Source organism: Periophthalmus magnuspinnatus, chromosome 11 (genome assembly GCF_009829125.3).
Source record: "Periophthalmus magnuspinnatus isolate fPerMag1 chromosome 11, fPerMag1.2.pri, whole genome shotgun sequence".
Lineage (NCBI taxonomy): Eukaryota > Metazoa > Chordata > Actinopteri > Gobiiformes > Gobiidae > Periophthalmus > Periophthalmus magnuspinnatus.
In genome coordinates this window covers 31,920,632-31,939,922 of record NC_047136.2, presented here as the reverse complement: position 1 = coordinate 31,939,922, position 19,291 = coordinate 31,920,632, and the positions used below count along the sequence as shown (strand labels likewise).

The window sequence follows — 19,291 nt, the reverse complement described above, 5'->3', positions numbered from 1 at the left end:
TTACATTTTTACTTGTCCCACGTTTGTGTAAAGGTAAAACATGTAGTTTTCCATAATTCTAGTATAACTTTCTTTTGAACTGATCACTTAAAAATATGTAAAAGAGGTTGAATAATTATGGGGTAGCTGGTAATAGAAGTTTTGGATCAAGGTCATCAGCTCCCATGGACTTCTTTGGGTCTATGGAGCGGAGAGCATTTAAGACCTCCATGTAAGTTAAAGGTCTTTAAAAAAATATGATTATCTGCCCGAGGTTCAGACTCAACATAATCAAGATCAGAAGGATCACCATTATGATCCAAAATGTCACATGTAGAGATAAAATGCCTATTGAAAGCATCACATATTTCCTCTTTAGAATTTACAATAGTTGAATCTAATAAAATATGAGTTGGTAATGTATGAATACTATGCTCTGAGAGGGATCCGACTGTCCTCCAGAACTTTGCTGGATTTCGGTGACAATCCATCAACGCAGACATGTCGTAAGTGTTTTTTCCCTGCTGATAAACATTTATTTCTCTTTTGGTGAAAAAATGTCCACTCCAACTCTGACCTAGTTGTGTGAGCAGTTTTCCAGGCAGCTTCTTTTCGCTAATTGAACTTGCAGTTTCAGAGTGGAACCAAGGTTTGCTACAGTTTTTTATTAAAGTTTTTCTTTTAGGTGCATGACAGTCTACAATTTCAGTAAATGTATTAATAAAAAAGTTTAAAGCCATATCAGGGTCAGGGAATGCTGACTTTAGCCCGGTTTCACTGTTACACAGGTTAGAGATGAAGGCCTGCTCATTGAAATGTTTAAATGATCTTCTGACTTTTACACGTCTTTTTCACTTTTGTATTTCAGATACATCCAATTGGACAATGGTCACTAAAAGCATGTAGAAAAACACCATTTGGCTTATAATTATGGGGTTTGTTTGTTAAGATTACATCAATGAGTGTGCCTTTATTTAAATTTGTATGGTCAGGTCTAGTCAGAATATAAATTAATTGTGTGAGATTTAGGCTATTGCAAAGTTTGGGACTCTTTCTCCAGCCATTTAATATTTATATCACCCGGGGCCTCATAATTTTCCATTTTAGAATGCATCATAAAAAGGTCATTAAAAGCATTTTTAGGGGTTGAAGAGGCACAATAAATACCAGCAATAGCCATTTTTTTAATCATTTGCCTAACTAACAGACTACTGTAGATAGATATTCAAAACATTTAGGCTTTGGCCAAAAGAATAGAAGGGCCACAGACAGGCAGTCTTGCCTCCTCCTTTTGCCTGTCACAAAGAAAAACTTTGCATTGTTTCGATAAGTTTCTGCAGTGTCACAAGATTTATTTCCATCCAGTGTTGCATTGATTTTTCACCAAGATCTTGCATTGATGATGGTAGAGTCTGACCGCTGCACAAAGCCTTCTCCAGCACATCACAAAGATTCTCAATAGGGTTAATGTGTGAAAATGATGTCTCATGCTCCTGAACCACTCTTTCACAATTTCAGCCCGACGAATCCTGGCATTGTCTTCTTGGAATATGCCCGTGTCATCAGGGAAGAGAAAAATCCATTGATGGAATAACCTGATCATTCAGTATATTTAGGTAGTCAGCTGGCCTCATTCTTTGAGCACATACTGTTGCTGAACCTAGACCTGACCTGATAGGCTCATACCTATTTGTTAAAAGAATTAGTGGATTAGATGGATTAGTTAAATCCATCTGGCAACTTTTTTTTTTGGCCAGGCAATGTATCTGGGTCTTTTTGATCTGCCCAGACTTTAATGTAATGTAATTTAGATAAGGTACTACGTACATTCATATGTGTAATTCCCAGTCCCTTCCTTGTCTTGAAGTTTTAAATATCATACGTCTAGCACCTTAGGGATAATAGCTTTATTTGAGTTTGGCTGGGATCGATTTGACTCCTGTGAATTAGGTTTGTTAGTCATATTGATGTCAATGAAGTTACATGACCTCCGATAATTTCTTTAATTTCTACTAGATATTCTACTTGAAATATGCACATTAATGTGTTTTCATGCAGAATCTATGCTTTGAGGTGCCAGGTTTGTCTAAGAGTTACCCAAGACGCTGTTTATCCTACTTCTAAGGAGTCATTCAGAAGGCCTATTAGGTGCAGACTCCAGCGTTAGTTTGATATTGTCACTTAACAGTTTTTTCCCTATTTAAATGAATGCAATCGCAGGCAAACTGATTATTCCTCTTCCAGAATCCACAAAAATGATCAACAAAAAGAATTCCAAGAGCACTGCAATAATCCTTCAGCTAGACGTGAAGTTGGCAGATCAGACTAAATTTCATGCCACTAAAACTGGGTGATGGAACTTGACATTATGCATTGTTTTTGTGACTTTAGGGCCATGTCTATAAGCAATTTGAAGTCATTTCCCAACACCTTGGACAGTTGTAGTTTAATATCATTGGATATGTTAGATCAATTGGACAGTGTGTCTGTGAGTATGGTGTTTATGTGTGATACCTGAGCTCCAGGATGTCACTCTGCTGCAGCCCGTGGGATGGCTACATGATGTACCATAGACAAACTGATGAGGAGCCGGGGGCAGGTCTTATCCAGTGAAAAATGTTGCTCCTTTACCAACTGAGGCCGAGCTGATGATTTGTTAATGTTGTCGTAATGCTGTGGATCCCACTGTGATGTCCCACGAGGATCTACGAGTAACTGGTGGCTCCTCATGACTTAGTAAACATGGAAACTCATCCAGGTCAAGAATATTAAATCTATTTGATAGCTCCAGTGGCTGCTTCTGGTTTGGATTTGCATACAGATGTGAGCGATACTGATTTGCATACGGATGTGAGCGCACCCATTAAGAGCACTGATATCAGCTCTTAATGGGTGCTTTCACATGTATTAGCATCCTGGCTAGCCCTATTGTTTCCTTTGTTTGCTTTGGGTCTGAGGATGAAATTATAGATGGAGCATAGATGATGTATAAGGTCCCCATTCCTTGAACAGGAAGCGGCTTGTATAAGCAGCCAAATGTCTTGACTCCTTCAAGCTTTTGTTCAGTTTTGTCCAGTTAATATATTTTACTTTTGGCTTTTACTTTATAATTTCATATGTTACAAACATGGTCTAATAATTAAAGAAGGGGGTATTAACTGATAGCACATATCTAGATCACCATGGTAACTGTTTAAAAATGCCGAAAAAGGGGTATTAATGTTCTGTAAGTTTCACAAGCTTCCTCCTCCTTTTGTCACTCCCACTTCACAACACAATCAGTGTGCCAAGTCACTCCCCCTTCAGAGCGCTGTCACAAGACAATCAGCATGCATCTTGCTAATGAAACTACTGCACATCACATCAGGTTTGTGAAGTTGTAGTGTATTGTTTGTATCAGCATTTTACACTCACCTGAAGGATTATTAGGAACACTACACTAATACGGTGTTTGACCCCCTTTCGCCTTCAGAACTGCCTTAATGCTACGTGGCATTGATTCAACAAGGTGCTGATTCATTCTTTAGAAATGTTGGCCCATATTGATTGGAGCATCTTGCAGTTGATGGAGATTTGTGGGATGCACATCCAGGGCACGAAGCTCCCGTTCCACCACATCCCAAAGATGCTCTATCGGGTTGAGATCTGGTGACTGTGGGGGCCATTGTAGTACAGTGAACTCATTGTCATGTTCAAGAAACCAATTTGAAATGATTCGAGCTTTATGACATGGTGCATTATCCTGCTGGAAGTAGCCATCAGAGGATGGGTACATGGTGGTCATGAAGGGATGGACATGGTCAGAAACAATGTTCAGGTAGCCCGTGGCATTTAAACAATGCCCAATTGGCACTAAGGGACCTAAAGTGTGCCAAGAAAACATCCCCCACACCATTACACCACCACCACCAGCCTGCACAGTGGTAACAAGGCATGATGGATCCATGTTCTCATTCTGTTTACACCAAATTCTGACTCTAACATTTGAATGTCTCAACAGAAATCGAGACTCATCAGACCAGGCAACATTTTTCAGTCTTCAACTGTCCAATTTTGGTGAGCTCTTGCAAATGGTAGCCTCTTTTTCCAATTTGTAGTGGAGATGAGTGGTACCCGGTGGGGTCTTCTGCTGTTGTAGCCCATCTGCCTCAAGGTTGTGCGTGTTGTGGCTTCACAAATGCTTTGCTGCATTCCTCGGTTGTAATGAGTGGTTATTTCAGTCAATGTTGCTCTTCTATCAGCTTGAATCACTCGGCCCATTCTCCTCTGACCTCTAGCATCAACAAGGCATTTTCGCCCACAGGACTGCTACATACTGGATGTTTTTCCCTTTTCACACCATTCTTTGTAAACCCTAGAAATGGTTGTGCGTGAAAATCCCAGTAACTGAGCAGATTGTGAAATACTCAGACCGGCCCATCTGGCACCAACAACCATGCCACGCTCAAAATTGCTTAAATCACCTTTCTTTCCCATTCTGACATTCAGTTTGGAGTTCAGGAGATTGTCTTGACCAGGACCACACCCCTAAATGCATTGAAGCAACTGCCATGTGATTGGTCGATTAGATAAATTGAACAGGTGTTCCTGATAATCCTTTAGGTGAGTGTATGCTTTTATTTAGTTTAGTTTTCAGTGGGATTCATGGAAAATTGTCATTTTGGAGTATGGGTGATGTAGGGTTGTGGGTGGAGTCTGCAAACCATAAGGAGAGTTCTAATAGTGATGGGAGAGATCTCAAACATGTATCGATGACATCTATAACCTCTCCAGACATATTTTTGATGACAAAACAATGTTATAAAATGGTAGAAAGCTAAAAAAAATGTATTTTGCATAATACCCCCTCTTAAAAATTATCCTACTGTGGTCTGAGTCTGGTTTGGCTTGGTCAGGGGATATGCCACTGCCCGTTCGTTTTGCCTTTATTATAAGGAGTCAACTTAAACAACACTTAGCATCATTAGCAAGTCTTCACTCCATATCGACCACATCGACTAGCTAAAACACTGGTAGTGGCACACAAAGTCAAAAAAGGGCAAAAAGTTCAAATTTTTCTATTTTTGTATGCGCTCAGGACGCGACACGTCCACGCCAGATTTGCGCCGCTCTGGACGCTCAAGACGTGCCGCAAAAACACAGGACACCCAAGACGTGCGTCCACTATAGACTTTGAATGTAAACTGGATGCCTCTGACGTCAAGATGTGAATGCACGTTAAGGACGCCTGTCAATAATGTTGAGAAGCTGCACAAATACGTATGTGAATCACATAATTGGCTGGAGCAGCTCGTCACCGGTCACACTCACTGACTCACATTGAAAAATAGCACAGAATTAATTGTTGTGTGTTTAGTTTATTTTCAATTCCGGTTCGATTTTTTTGTGTGCGCAGCACAGATTTTCTGTGTGCAGAGACCGTGTCAGCAGTGCGCAATTGCGCACGCGCGCAGCTTGGAGGAAACAGTGGTTACCAGACATACAGTAATTCTGACACCTGTGGGTAAAACTATTGGGTGTTACCATTACAAATACCCCAAACTTCTGTTTATATTACTGAGGGTTCAAAAATGGTTATCATTTTAAATTGGAGAGGTCAGAACAAAGGCAATTTCACCAAGATAACATGGAATTGTAGGGGGTTAATACCCCCATGTCAATATTTTGTCCTTCCAATTACACTCACTTTAAATCATAAATCAGAGGCACATCCTGACTGTTATTCTTTAAGTTACTCTTGGAAGAGTGGTTTTCCCAAATATTTTGTTGCTCTTACTTGAGTAATTTCTTGGGTCATTACGTTGTACTTCTACTTGAGTGATTATTTTGTATTATAATTTTTAATACTATTTTATTTACTCTCACATGAGTACATTTTTGGTCTCCCCACCTCCATCAGACAATGTCTTTCACAGTCCTCCAGAGTGTACCTTTAGTCCATATACTTAAGTGTTTATGACTGTAACTGTGCCATAAATAAACCCTGGGGTAAACAAGAGCTAATAAACATGTTAGAGGAACGTGGTGGGGCTCCCTGTGGAGAGGACACAGGACAGTGGGAACAGTGCGACTGGACCTTAGGGGGTAGTCCGAGTCTCCATTATATACAGATGTCCATTAGTGTGTGCATCCCCTAAGGTCATTTTACATCACAATCTCAATGACAAAGTTATTAGTCATACATAAGCAATACAATATAAAACATGCTGTACCACACGCTAACAAGTACTCACATTATGTAATTATACTTTCTAGAAGATTTTTTAAAATGTAATTATAATTGAGTACAAGTTTAGCCATTTTGGTTAGTGGAGATTGAGATTGATTGTGATGAGGAAACGACGTTTTAACAAAGATCAGATAATAGCGTAATACGTGCCCTTTAAAATATATTTTAAGGAAGGGCATCTGGCATAAAATAATTACATACTGGTTTACTATGATGACCCATGAAAAAAAGAGGAAGAACAAAAATGAAATGCTTTTATGAATCATTATTATCTTGTTTTATTGCATGTACCATTTTCCTTCTGTTCTTTAACTGTGCGGTGCAATATTGCGGTGCAAAATTTCCCCACTGTGGGACTAATAAAGGCATATCTTATCTTATCTTATCTTATTAATCAATGCTTTCACAAAGATTCTTATCTGAAGAGGAGAAAACGCATTTGTGGTTTCCTTGGAGACAAAGCAAAGACAGAGTAAAGTAAGCAAACTAATTTTTTTTTTATTATTTTTTTTTTTACCAGCAGATGGCAGATGGGAAACCTAATGTCACCAAATCGATCCAACTTGATCTTGTGATAAAGCACAAGTAAAGTATTTACAGCGAAGACAATATTAATATGTGAGCCAATATGTTTGCAAAACAAAGTCTGCACATCAGCAACAGCTGTTTCCTGTTTATGGATGCACAGCACTTGTGCATAAAGATAAAAAATGTCATATTTCCAGTGCATAATCCATCTAACATGAGCCAAACCCAATGCATTACATAAAGAGAGGTTCAAACACAATGAAGAGATACAGACAAGTGAAATACATGCAGAAAAAAGCTGACGATAAACTGGAAGTAGTATAGTGTTCACGCTAGCTTAGCTTTAGCCGCACCTCACAGTGCCACAAACTAGGACTTACTGAACATATTTTTGTGAATTGCTGACACTTAAGATTAAGAGTATAATTCAGGTATGATAGACTTTATTTTGTGAGAAAAAGTGTAGACTAATGTTTGGATGACAATGGAATAAAGGTTTATGTAACTGGTGGGGGTTTGTCTCCATCTCTATATCCCCACCTTGCATAAATTAGGTGTCGGCTATTTACTGATCAATGCATTCTTATTATGAGCGAGGTTGCCTCTCCACAGATCTCACCTGTCTATCCCCATAGAGATACCTTTAATACCATATGGTATCTCTTTAGAGAAAAGTTCCCTAGTGCAGCTTTAAACAATTGCATTGACTGAGGTAATGTGAGCTGACAGTCTATACTCATGTCATTACACAGAACACTGCTTGCAGATGTTGCTAAAATTAGAAGGAGGCACAGGCACTCATCCAATTATTGGAGAACTTTAGCAATATTATAGATTTTGAAATGTGGAATCTATGTTCTAAGAGCTCATTTTGGGTTCAGAACACTTGGTGTGGGGAAAGAAGAGGGTTAGGCCGATGGTTCGACTGCTGTGGTGGAGATAAGGGGGACACAGGGAACAGGAGCTGGAAATAGAGTTTGCTTATAAAAGTTGTAACTTGGGCTGTACAATTGGTTCATGCCAGACATGTGACCTACATGCCACCAGCACCATATCGGTTCTACTCTGAATGTAAACAAACAGCAGCTCCAAGAAAGTCTGCTCAAATATCCAAGCAGTCCTGACCTCAATTGTTATATTCAGTAACAAATGAGAAAAGTACAGCTGCATTTTAAAACCACAGTTTAGCTTCAGGGAGATATTCATGAAATGCTAATGAATGAGTATTTGTGATTGAAGTCAAATTTAATAAATTCTAAGAAATGTCTGAAACGTGACTTACTGCACTTACTGTACTTATGAACTGTGGCAATACTGCCAAACTATAAACTAAAGTTTTCAAGTTACTTTGAGCTTCTAGTGTTTCGATTGATACAGTCTCTGCCCGTTATAAGTCTGTGTAAAGTCATAGAAAAGCTGTTCAAAAGTCTATACATGCACTGACTGCAGCATGACATTATTTGGTAAAAAGCGACACAGTTCATGTAATATTTGCAAACCGTTTTTGCGTATATAAAAAGGCTCAGTAGAAATACTAAGCACTCACCGCTTTCTGTAGAAATAATATGGCTCAAATCCACTGCAATTTAATTCTATCGCAAATGTGTAACATAGGTTGGCATAAACCGATCAATTCATCATAAGCTTGGATTCAGACTTTAGCGGAAAAAAATAATATTGGCGTTTGTGATTAATGCATGTAGCCTGCTCTTACTGTTTTAAAAAGGTACTACAATCACGACTGAACCTCGTTTGCCAATGACTTAACCTGCAGATAGAGGACACATAAATGTTGTTCTTGTTCTCAGTATATGGACAGGCCTCATGTGAATTCACTCACTGAGCTGCAGAGGCTGCACTAGCACTGATTCATGATTGACTGCAGGTGCTGAGGTTTAGGTAGTGAGCATTTAGGTTAAACCAACTTGATTTCAGTACTGAAACTGGCAACCCATTCTGTTTTCTGACTAAACACCAAATTATAACCAAAACAACTTCCAAATCTTCCAAATTCCAATCTGGTTTTTTTATGATTTGTTTTAAACAATGGTGTCCTCCTTGGTCGTCTCCCATTAAGTCCACTTTGGCTCAAACAACGACGGATGGTGCGATCTGACATTGATGTTCCTTGAGCTTGAAGTTCACCTTTAATCTCGTTAGAAGTTTTTCTGGCCTCTTTTGTTACCATTTGTATTATCCGTCTCTTTGATTTGTCATCAATTTTCCTCCTGTGGCCACGTCCAAGGAGGTTGGCTACAGTCCCATGGATCTGAAACTTCTGAATAATATGTTTAACTGTAGTCACAGGAACATCAAGCTGCTTGGAGATGGTCTTAAAGTCTTTACCTTTAACATGCTTGTCTATAATTTTCTTTCTAATCTCCTGAGACAGCTCTTTCCTTTACTTCCTCTGGTCCATGTTGAGTGTGGTACACACCATATCAAACAGCACAGTGACGACCTGTAGACCTATATATAGGTCCACTGAATGATTACAAGATTGTAGACACCTGTGATGCTGATTAGTGGACACATCTTTGTTTAACCTGTCTCTTTGGTCACCTTATTTTCAGTCTTTTCTAGGAGTATCATCATTTTTGTCAAATTTTTTTAAGTAATTGAAGTGTTGAAGCATGGTTGAAAAGCAATGTCTGACTCTCATTGGTTAAATTTCATAGAATTTTGATTTATTATTACTTACTATTTCAAGTTATTTCTGTGACCATTGTGAGTTTTTCTTTCATTAACCGAGGGGTACCAACAATTTTGTCCACATGTAAAAGAAAATACTACCATTTAATATTGAAAGTCACATTCTGTTGTCTAAATAAAGCAAGACCTTTTAAAATATATTAATTTTTTTTATTACCATTGTGGTATCGGAATCTGTATTGAGTCTGTTCCTTAATTTTGAAATTGAGTTTGAAATTATAGTCCCTTGATAAGAGGGGACACGTTTTGCAGATTCCCTATGGCCTGGTCACTGCCTCCATTGCTGATCTGTGTAACCTTCTAAACACACACACGCACACAGACATTTTTTTCTCTTTGGTCCTAAACAGGAGAATCCCGTCGATCCTAATGTCTGACCCATGGACAGTTTACTGCACAGCCCCTGAAACATTCACGGTCTCTGCTCTGCTCCGTTGCCCTGACATGTACTATTACCAATGTAAAAATAGGTCCTTTAGCACGACTCGCTCAGCACACAGCTGATCCAGGGAGGAGTACAAGGCTTTCAAATGCAAATGACTTCAGACGACGTAAACGAGCCATCTGCGACAAGGAGTGCTGTGGAAGTCTTTAAACACACTAATCTGGATACTTTTGATTCACATTTGAGCATAAATAGTAACGAAAAATGCCAGCGGCATTGGGAGCACACCCAGGGGACTCTGACATAGTGTTGTCACGATAGTAACATTTCAAACTCAATTTTGATACTAAGGAATAGACTCGATACTATATACAGACCCACAGAGCTATCATATGGGACAAAAACAAAAACTGAGTGTAGGTACGGTAGATACTGTTACTCTACTGCATGTGCCAGTGAACAGTGAATAAACTCTGGATTAAATCGTAAACCCAAAATAAACCCTCCTCCAAAAACATTATCACGCTCCAGTCTTTAGTCATTCAAATAAACGTCATAATAACAAGTGGGACTACAGTATATTGTTGTCATGATACAAAAAAATTCAAACTGGATTTTGATGCAAAGGAATAGACTCAATACTCAATACTGATAGTTGATTATAGTATTTTCTTTCCTAGTCCCATGTGGCCTTATATCTGTGTAATCCCTCAGTGGTCCAGGTAGTTCCATAGTGGTCCATGGGCGTATACTGTATACGTCTATGTGGTCTTGTTCTGATACAGCTTAAGATCATTATAAAGTTATTCGGGAAATGTTCATTTATGCTCTGTGAATGGGACTTAAGTAGATACCTGCTCAAACGAGTATCTGATTTTCAACAACTTCACTCCTCTAGATGAGAAAGACCTGATAGTACAAACAACAGTTTGAAAATTCTCACAATGGCATTGAGACTTTTCAGCTGATGCCATTAAAATGCCTTGGGGAGTTGAAACTAACTGGAGGCACTGCTCTGTCTGAAGCTCTGTTACTCAAGTTAGACTTTAATCTGCTTTGTTTTTACCCAATTTGACCATAAAAAACTGACTTAGTTAGAGACACAACAGGTGAGCTGATTTTGTACAGTTACAATAGTATTAGTCACAAACGAGCATTAGTTAGTTAGTTAGTTAGTTTCTTTATTGTCCCCGAGGGGAAATTTGTCTTCACAGTCAAATCACACAGAGAAAAACGCCATACATACATACAATGCCACACAAACACATATATTGGACAACCACAAGGCAAGTAATTGACATTGTAAAAGTGCATAATGATAATTAGAGTTCCGTAGTCTATAAATTGTTCAAGTTAATAATGGCTGTGGGTATGAGACTATTTTTGAAGCGTGCTTTGTTATATCTGAGAGTCCTGTATCGTCGTCCTGAAGGCAGTAGAGTAAAGTACTGGTGCAGTGGGTGAGTGTGGTCCTGTGTTATTGTCTGTGCTATACGAGTGATGGCTTTTGAGTTTAACTGTGACAGACTGGGAGTAGGGAGACCAATGATTTTTGCTGCTAGGTGGGTTATTTTTGTGAATGAATTACGGTTTTTAACTGTGAGCATGGTAAGAAAACATGGTGAACAGTACAGTAGGACAGGTTGGATGATGCTGGTGTACAGAATAAGCAGTAGATGTGGTGAAACATGGAGTCCTTTTAACTTACGGATAACAGAAAGTCTTTGATTGCATATTTTTGAAATGTCCAGAGTGTGAAAGTCAAAAGTCAGTTTATGATCAATTGTGAGTCCAAGATATTTGAAATGTTCAACAGTGTCTATTGTGATATTGTCAATACTGGTAGGGTCAAATATTCCAGGGCTTCCAAAGGTCATTTCTTGTGTTTTCTTGAGGTTGAGTTGAAGATGATTTTCTTTATACCATGTGGTGAAGTGTGATACAGAGTTCTGATATTGTCCAAGTGATGTGCTGTCTGAGAGAAGTCCTAATATAGCTGTATCATCTGCATATTTAATGTATACTGTTCCAGGTGATGGGCTGGTGCAGTCATTTGTATATAGAGTATATAGGAATGGACTTAGTACCCAGCCCTGTGGCGCTCCGGTGTTGGTGGTAAGAGGGGCTGTGATTGCACTATCAACTCTGACAGCCTGTTGTCTGTTTGAAAGAAAGTTGTGTATTATTTGAATGAGTCGTGATGGAACCTGGAGTTGGTTCAGTTTTGATATGAGTCTATGGCGTTGAATTGTGTTGAAAGCGGAGCTGAAGTCTGCAAAAAGAATCCGTGCTGAAGTGCCAGGAGAGTCCAGATGTTCCAGAAGAAGATGCAGCAGGCAGGCCACAGCGTCTTCCGTCCCTCTCCTGGCCTTATAGGCAAATTGAAGTGGGTCCAGTTGCTGCCTGACTACTGGTACAATTATTCCAAGAAGTAGGTGTTCTAGGCATTTCATGATCAAGGATGTTAGGGCTATTGGTCTGTAATCATTTAGTTCTTTGGGTCTGGTTTTTTTGGGTACTAGGATGATAGTGGCTTTTTTCCACAGTGAGGGAATCTTGCAGCTGTCATACATCTCACTGAAGAGAGAGTGAATCACTGGTGCCAGTTCAGATGCACAGGTTTGCATCCTCCCAGATATGCCGTCTGGTCCTGGTGCTTTTCCGGGCTTGCACCTTTTCAACTGGCCTCGAACGTCCTCGACTGTGAAAGGAGCCACATCCCCAGGATCCAGAAGAGGGAGATTGTTCAGTTCATTGACACACTCCTGTGAAAAGTCATGTGTGTTGAATCTATTGAAAAAGATGTTTAGGTCGTTACCCAACTCTATTGATGTTACCGATTAGGATTTGGGAGGACCCCCGGTGAGAGTCTTAACCATCTGCAATGCCTGTCTGGTGTTCATATTGCCAAAATTTTGCTCTATCTTTTTTTTGTATCTATGCTTAGCATTGAAAACCTCATTCTTTATTGAGCGGTTTGCTGTTCTGAGTGCACCCTCATCTTTGGACATATAGGCCTTGTGCTTGTCTTCAAGGCACTTCTTAAATAGCGAAGTTATCCATGGCCTAGAGTTAGGGTACTTTTTGATAGTTTTCACTGGAATGGTGGTGCCAATACAAAAGTTAATATAGTCCGTGATTGTTATTACTTTGTCATCCAGATCCCCCTCAAATATGTCCCAATCTGTACATGCCAGTGAACCTTGGAGTTGAGCAATACCCTCCTCCGTCCATTGTGGGGCAGTGTAAGTCTGAGGTTTGCTTCGCTTCAGTTCCTGTCTGTAGGCAGGAAGTAAACAGACCACATTATGGTCTGCGAGTCCAAACAGAGGGTATGAGCGGGCTCGAAATGCGTTTACTATGTTCCCATAGCATAGATCCAGTATGTTTCCCCTTCTAGTTGGTAAATCCACATACTGCTCAAACGAAGGCAGAGCACGATCCAGTCTGCAATTGTTGTAATCTCCCATAATAAAAACAGGAGCACCGGGATACTTAGCCAGTTCACTTTGTCACTGTTGTAAAGACTGACGGAAGGACCAAAGATACAGACTCTGGAAACAGTTCAGAGTTTATTCGCAGATACATGAATGTGAATGAAAGTAGACAGAGCAGACAGTTGGGAGTGGTGTCGTAGGCAGTAGTCTCTGAGCAAAAATCCTGAAAACAGGGTCTTGGGTCCACAGAGGGCGAGGAGCAGGGTGAGCAGAAGACATGAGGAGGTCCCTGGATGGAAGACTGTGTCCAGCAGAGCTACAACTACTAGCTACAACAATCCTGATGAGGGGCAGAAGACACGAGTAGGTCCCTGGATGGCAGGGCAGGCAGGCCGGTAAGCGAGGAAGGCAGAAACCTGGTTTGATAGCTGAGTGTCTTGCTGAGACAGGGTGTGGTTGCATACGAGCAGAGTCCGGATATTCTGTTCGTGTTGTCCAATGATGATTCGGTGTTATGAAAACGCCCCATTTGGTCTGGTCCAGAGTCTGATTGGTTCATGTTTGGCCAGATCGTTCTGTCATAAAGACTGATGGAGGGACCAAAGATATAGACTCGGAAAATAGTTCAACACTTTATTTGCAGGACTAGGATATATCTTTAGAATGATGTTGAGCTGTATCTTTCACAAAATAGTATGCGCCCAGGAACCACTGAGGGATTACACAGCTATAAGGCCATTTGGTAAATGTAAAACAATGTACTATGGCCAGTTTTTTTTCTAACCATCTGAAAGCTCCAGGGCCTCACATCATTTGTGTTCCCCTAGTGGCCATGGGAGGCACATGCGATCCAGGTGTGCATGATTACTGACCCTACGTGTGCTCTAGGAGGTGTACTTTGCTATGTGTAACGTGTAAGAAGGCCTTATAAATTTGGAACGCGCAAATAAACAAAAATACCTACATGTGCACTATCTATCTTTTGATTGTTGTGTGGTAAAGGAGATATTACTTTTGGCAGTTGGCTGTGAAACATTGTGAATTAAGAATTTAGCAGCATGGCTATGTAGCAAGGCTGAAATGACAACAGCACAAGGAAAACTATATCCACTAGAACTTCCTGAGCTCAATGACTCATCTAGTGATGAGTCATAGTCTCTCAACAGCTTCACACACATGGAACTGATCAATAATGCACAAGGACACACAATAGACTCTTCTTTTGGCTCTTCTACAAATCAGAACAAGCTGTATATGAACATGTGTCTAAATGTATCTGTTTTAGCCGCATGCAGAATTATCCTGTACAAATCTATAAATCAGAATGAGCGTGTTGGTTTGCTCTTTCCTGTGAGCTGTGTGCTGCATAGAGCCCCAGCCCCACTGCTCCAGCTCCAGATGTTCCTCAGATAGAGATGGTCTGCTCCTCTTTTATTATTGGCAGTGTGTGTGTTTAAATATCCTCCACCTGCACATGATGCCATTGTTTCACTGTCATTTGTAGAACTATCTGCTGTGTTTTAAAAGGAAAGCAGATGTAAGTTTTGTGACTGATGCAAAATCGAATTTTCAGTGCAAGGCCCCACCCACAAACCTAACTCTCCCATGCTCCCACAAAACAATTATCCATAAATATACAAAAAACATGTTACAAAAACTACACAACAACCTGACAAACCTGATGCGATGTGCACTAATTTTGTTGGTGAGATGCACTGATTATTTCGTGATGTTGCTCTGAAAGTGGTGTGACTTGAAAAGCAAGGTGAAACTTCTAAAACATGTTAATACGTTGTTTTCGTCAATAAAACATTTTCAAAACAATAAAAGCTAACATGGTGATCAAATATGTTGTTATTTTTTTCTCATCTAAGGGACCTGATGTTGTCACCTGCTTTTATCCATGGAAATATTTAAGTTTAATGCCATAATGTGGAACTGTATCTGTATTTCCAGATCCCGTGGTGCAGAGATGAAACTCTCCCCCTACACGCTGCCTCTGCTCCTGGTAAGTCCTCTGCTACACATTACATCTGCAGGGTCAGACGTCGTTAAAGGTCCTATATTACAAAAAAATGACTTGTGGGTTTTAAACCATGTTATAATGCTGTTACCTCATCAAAAATCCTCCAAGAGCTTTGTCTGTGTAATCCCTCAGTCATCCAGGTCTGATCCATAGTAAAAGCCAAAAGTAAAATCTGTCAACTGGACAAGAAGTTGTAGGGGTGAAGACGTTTGGCTGCTCATCCAAGCTGCTTCTTCAGTTCTGGTCAGATTACTGGTGGACACTGCCTTATATCTGTCTGATATAAGGCTACACTGAAACTGTAATGTTGACGTGCACACGCAGGCCTGCGATGTGAAGTTGAAAAATATTGTACTTTTATCGCTGTTGCCTGCACAACAGCCACTCAGGGAAAGTTTGATTGACGAATCAATGAGATGCAAGAAAGCTGCTCCAATGCTTATAATATATATTACTAGGCCTATTTGTAACTCATGAGAATTATAATAATAATTCTGTTATACAATAAAATACCTACCCTAATAAACTTTTATTATTATTATTAGGCCCGAGCCTGGGACAACGTCCCGGCACGGGACGCGTCCGGGGCAAAAATTAGAACTCCATGAGCTCTAATTATCACTGAAGAAAAAATAACCAAAGACAACTTGGTAGCGCCCCCTCAAACTTTCATTTTCATTGGGCCAATTGGAGCCCGACCTGGAAAATAGTCAACGTAAAAATCTGAAACTTGTATCAAAAAATAGAACATGTCAGGACATGACAAAAATGATATTATGGCGCCACACTAAAATGTACAGGAAGTCGGCCATATTGGATCAAACCTGGAATTGACAAAAGCACACACCCTCGCAATTTTATCACAAACAATTTTGGCTAAAACCCACTAAACTAATGTACAATGAAAGATTATCAGTTGTCTTTTAAATATGACTGTGGGCATGGTCATGGTGAATGATAGGTTTTCAACAAAATTGCAATTTCTGGAAAATTTCAAAAAAACATTTTACTTTCACATATTTTTTTGTTGGAAAAAGCTAATATAGCATTTATACACATATGCAAAGTGAATGTAGTGATATGCAAATCATATCATTATCTCTCTCTAGCGCCCTCTTCAACTTTCATTTTCACAAATTCATAGAAGACAATCGAGTTGTCGTGGACCTGTGACAAAATTCACCCACATTGCCTAGTATGAAAGTGGTGTGTGTGTGAATGATAGGTGGTGGTCGGAGGGGCCGATGGCGCAGATTGGCAGCCTCGCTTCCGTCAGTCTCCCCAGGGCAGCTGTGGCTACAATAGTAGCTTACCATCACCAAGTGTGGAAATGAATGAATAATGACTATAGTGTAGTGCTTTGAGAGGCTTTGACAAGCCTGTAAAGCGCATTACAAGTGTAAGACATTATTATTATTATTATTTGTGAGGGAGCACAAAGTGAGAAAGTCACATGACTGTAGCTTTTATCGTTTAGGAGAAAAATAATGGGTGGAAAAAAAAATTCCATTATTATTATTATACTTACCGCTTTGAGGCCATTTTTGACCCCATGGATGTTAATGAAAAGTCAATTTTATTTGAACCAAAATTCAAGTTTGGCGACAAATTAATTATTTTGATGTTCAATTCAATTCATTTTATTTTTGTAACCCCCAAAATCACAACAACAGTTGTCTCTAAGGGCATTCATGTTTTGGTTGATGGGGGAAACTGGAGTACCCGGAGGAAACCCATCCAGACGCGGGGAGAAACTCCACACAGAAAGGCCTGAGCGACCCGGGGATCGAACCAAACCTTCTCGCTGTGAGGCATGAGTGTTGCCACTCAGCCACCGTGCTGCCTACACACAAAAACAAACAGGAAAATCAAACAACAGGAAAAATCAGACAAAACAAGAAAAATCGGCCAGGCAAAGAGGAGGGAGGGGGACGGAGGAGGGCCAGGCGAGGAGGAGGAAGAATAAATTGTTCACACAAATTATTCTTTCAAAATGACTCAATAGCGCCACCTCAAAAATAAAAATACATTACGGCAATGAGAGACCTTTTTTATCACAGACAAATGAAATTTGGTACAAACATAGAACATGTCAAGACAACTAAAATGTTTTATTATGACCCCACCCTAAACCCTACAGGAAGTCTGCCGGAACCCAATTTTTTCAAAATTTTACCTCCCTTACCTACCTAATTTTTTATATTGTGAATTTTTTTAATTTTTAATTTTAATTCAAGAAACTTGCAAACGGGACAAAATTAATTATAATTTGCCTATAAATTATAGGGAACTCATTTGGAATTTTGTACATAGTATACAAAAAATGCGGATGTGGCCAGCCTGTAAATAAAAACGCAAGTTTTTGAAGTTTTAAATTGCACGTAACTCAAACTCGCAGTGTCCTATTTCCCGGTATTTATGTACATTGTGTTAAAAATGTTGATCTGAATGTAATGATGTACAATTTACATAGGTCAGACATTACATTGCTCCACAGCGCCCCCTTGAAGTTTTGAATGAGACCCCAAAAAAATATTTTGTCAAAAACATGTGAAATTTGGCATGGACATCCCTACTGCCATTCTGAACAAAAAAGTTAATGAGAACATACCTCTATTTGCAACCATGTTACCGTGGTAACATAATAAATGTGTCATTGAAATGAATGGGGTTCAGGGTGCTGGTCTTTGTTGTAGAAAAATGTATGCTTCAAAATAGCGCCACTTTAAAAATCAAAATACATTACTGCAATGAAAGGCCTTTTTCACCGTAGAAAAATGAAATTTGGTACAAACATAGCACATGTCAAGACAAGCAAAAATGTATATTATGACCCCACCCTAAACCCTACAGGAAGTCGGCCATTGTGAGCGGAACCCCATTTTTTCAAAAACATATGAAATTCACCATGGACATCTGGCTTGACAAACTGAACAAAAAAGCCAATGAGAACATACCTCTATCTGCAACCATGTTACTGTGGTAACATAAGAAATGTGTCATTGAAGTACATGGGGTTCAGAGTACTGGACTTTGTTGTAGACTAAATAGATGCTCTACACTAATCCAATTATGGCCTAAGATTCAAGATTGGTGACAAATTTTGTATTTTCATGTGAAACAAAATTAATGTTGCAAAATTACTCAAGAGCGCCACCTCAAAAATCAAAATACATGATGGCAATCATAGACAAGTGAAATTTGATACAAACATAGAACATGTCAAGGCAAATAAAAAATTATATTATGACCCCACCCTAAACCCTACAGGAAGTCGGCCATTGTGGGCGGAACTCATTTTTTTCAATTTTTTTATTCTCACGTTTGAGTTTTTTTACGCCATGGATGTTCATTCAAGAAACTTGCAAATTGCTCCAAATGAACTAGATCCATGTGGGATTATAGGCTACTCTTTTGGATTTTGCTAAGTGATAAAATGTGGGTGTGGCCAACACGTAAACAAAAATGGTGTGTTTTTCAAGTGTTTAATTGCACTTAACTCAAAAATGCAGTGTCCTGTAAACCGGCATTAATATACATTTTGGTCACACTGATGATCTGAACCTAATGATATACAATTTACATAACTGAGATAATTCATTGCTCCACAGCACCCCTTTGAAATTTTAAAGGCGATCCAAAAAATTTTACTTTGTCAAAAACATTTCAACTTCATACTGAACAAAAAAAGCCAATGAGAACATTCCTCTGTTTGAAAGTGTGTTGCCATGGCAACGTCTGACATTTCTCATTGAAATACATGGGTTTTTTTTGTCAACTGGGATGAAAAAAAATGACTTTGTCACAGACCATTGAAATTTGGTACACATATTCTCCACATCATATCGAACAAAAAAGCCAATGAAGACATACCTCTATTTCCAACTGTGCAGGCATGAAAATGTCTGAAATGCTCTCTTTAGAATGGATGAAGTGATTCAGCGATTACTCAATCGCTGAATTTGGGGGGAGGGGCGATGTAAGCAGGAACAAGA

At 39.4% G+C, this 19,291-nt stretch overlaps 1 protein-coding gene across 1 annotated transcript in view; it reads left to right on the top strand.

Moving 5' to 3' along the window:
* calcr (calcitonin receptor) overlaps positions 1-19,291 on the top strand; it is a 203,819-nt gene that overhangs the window by 56,258 nt on the left and 128,270 nt on the right. Inside the window, exon 2 of the mRNA XM_055225250.1 lies at positions 15,227-15,278. Coding sequence (XP_055081225.1) covers positions 15,243-15,278 — 36 coding nt within the window. The 5' untranslated portion in view covers positions 15,227-15,242. The remainder of the gene's footprint in view (positions 1-15,226; positions 15,279-19,291) is intronic.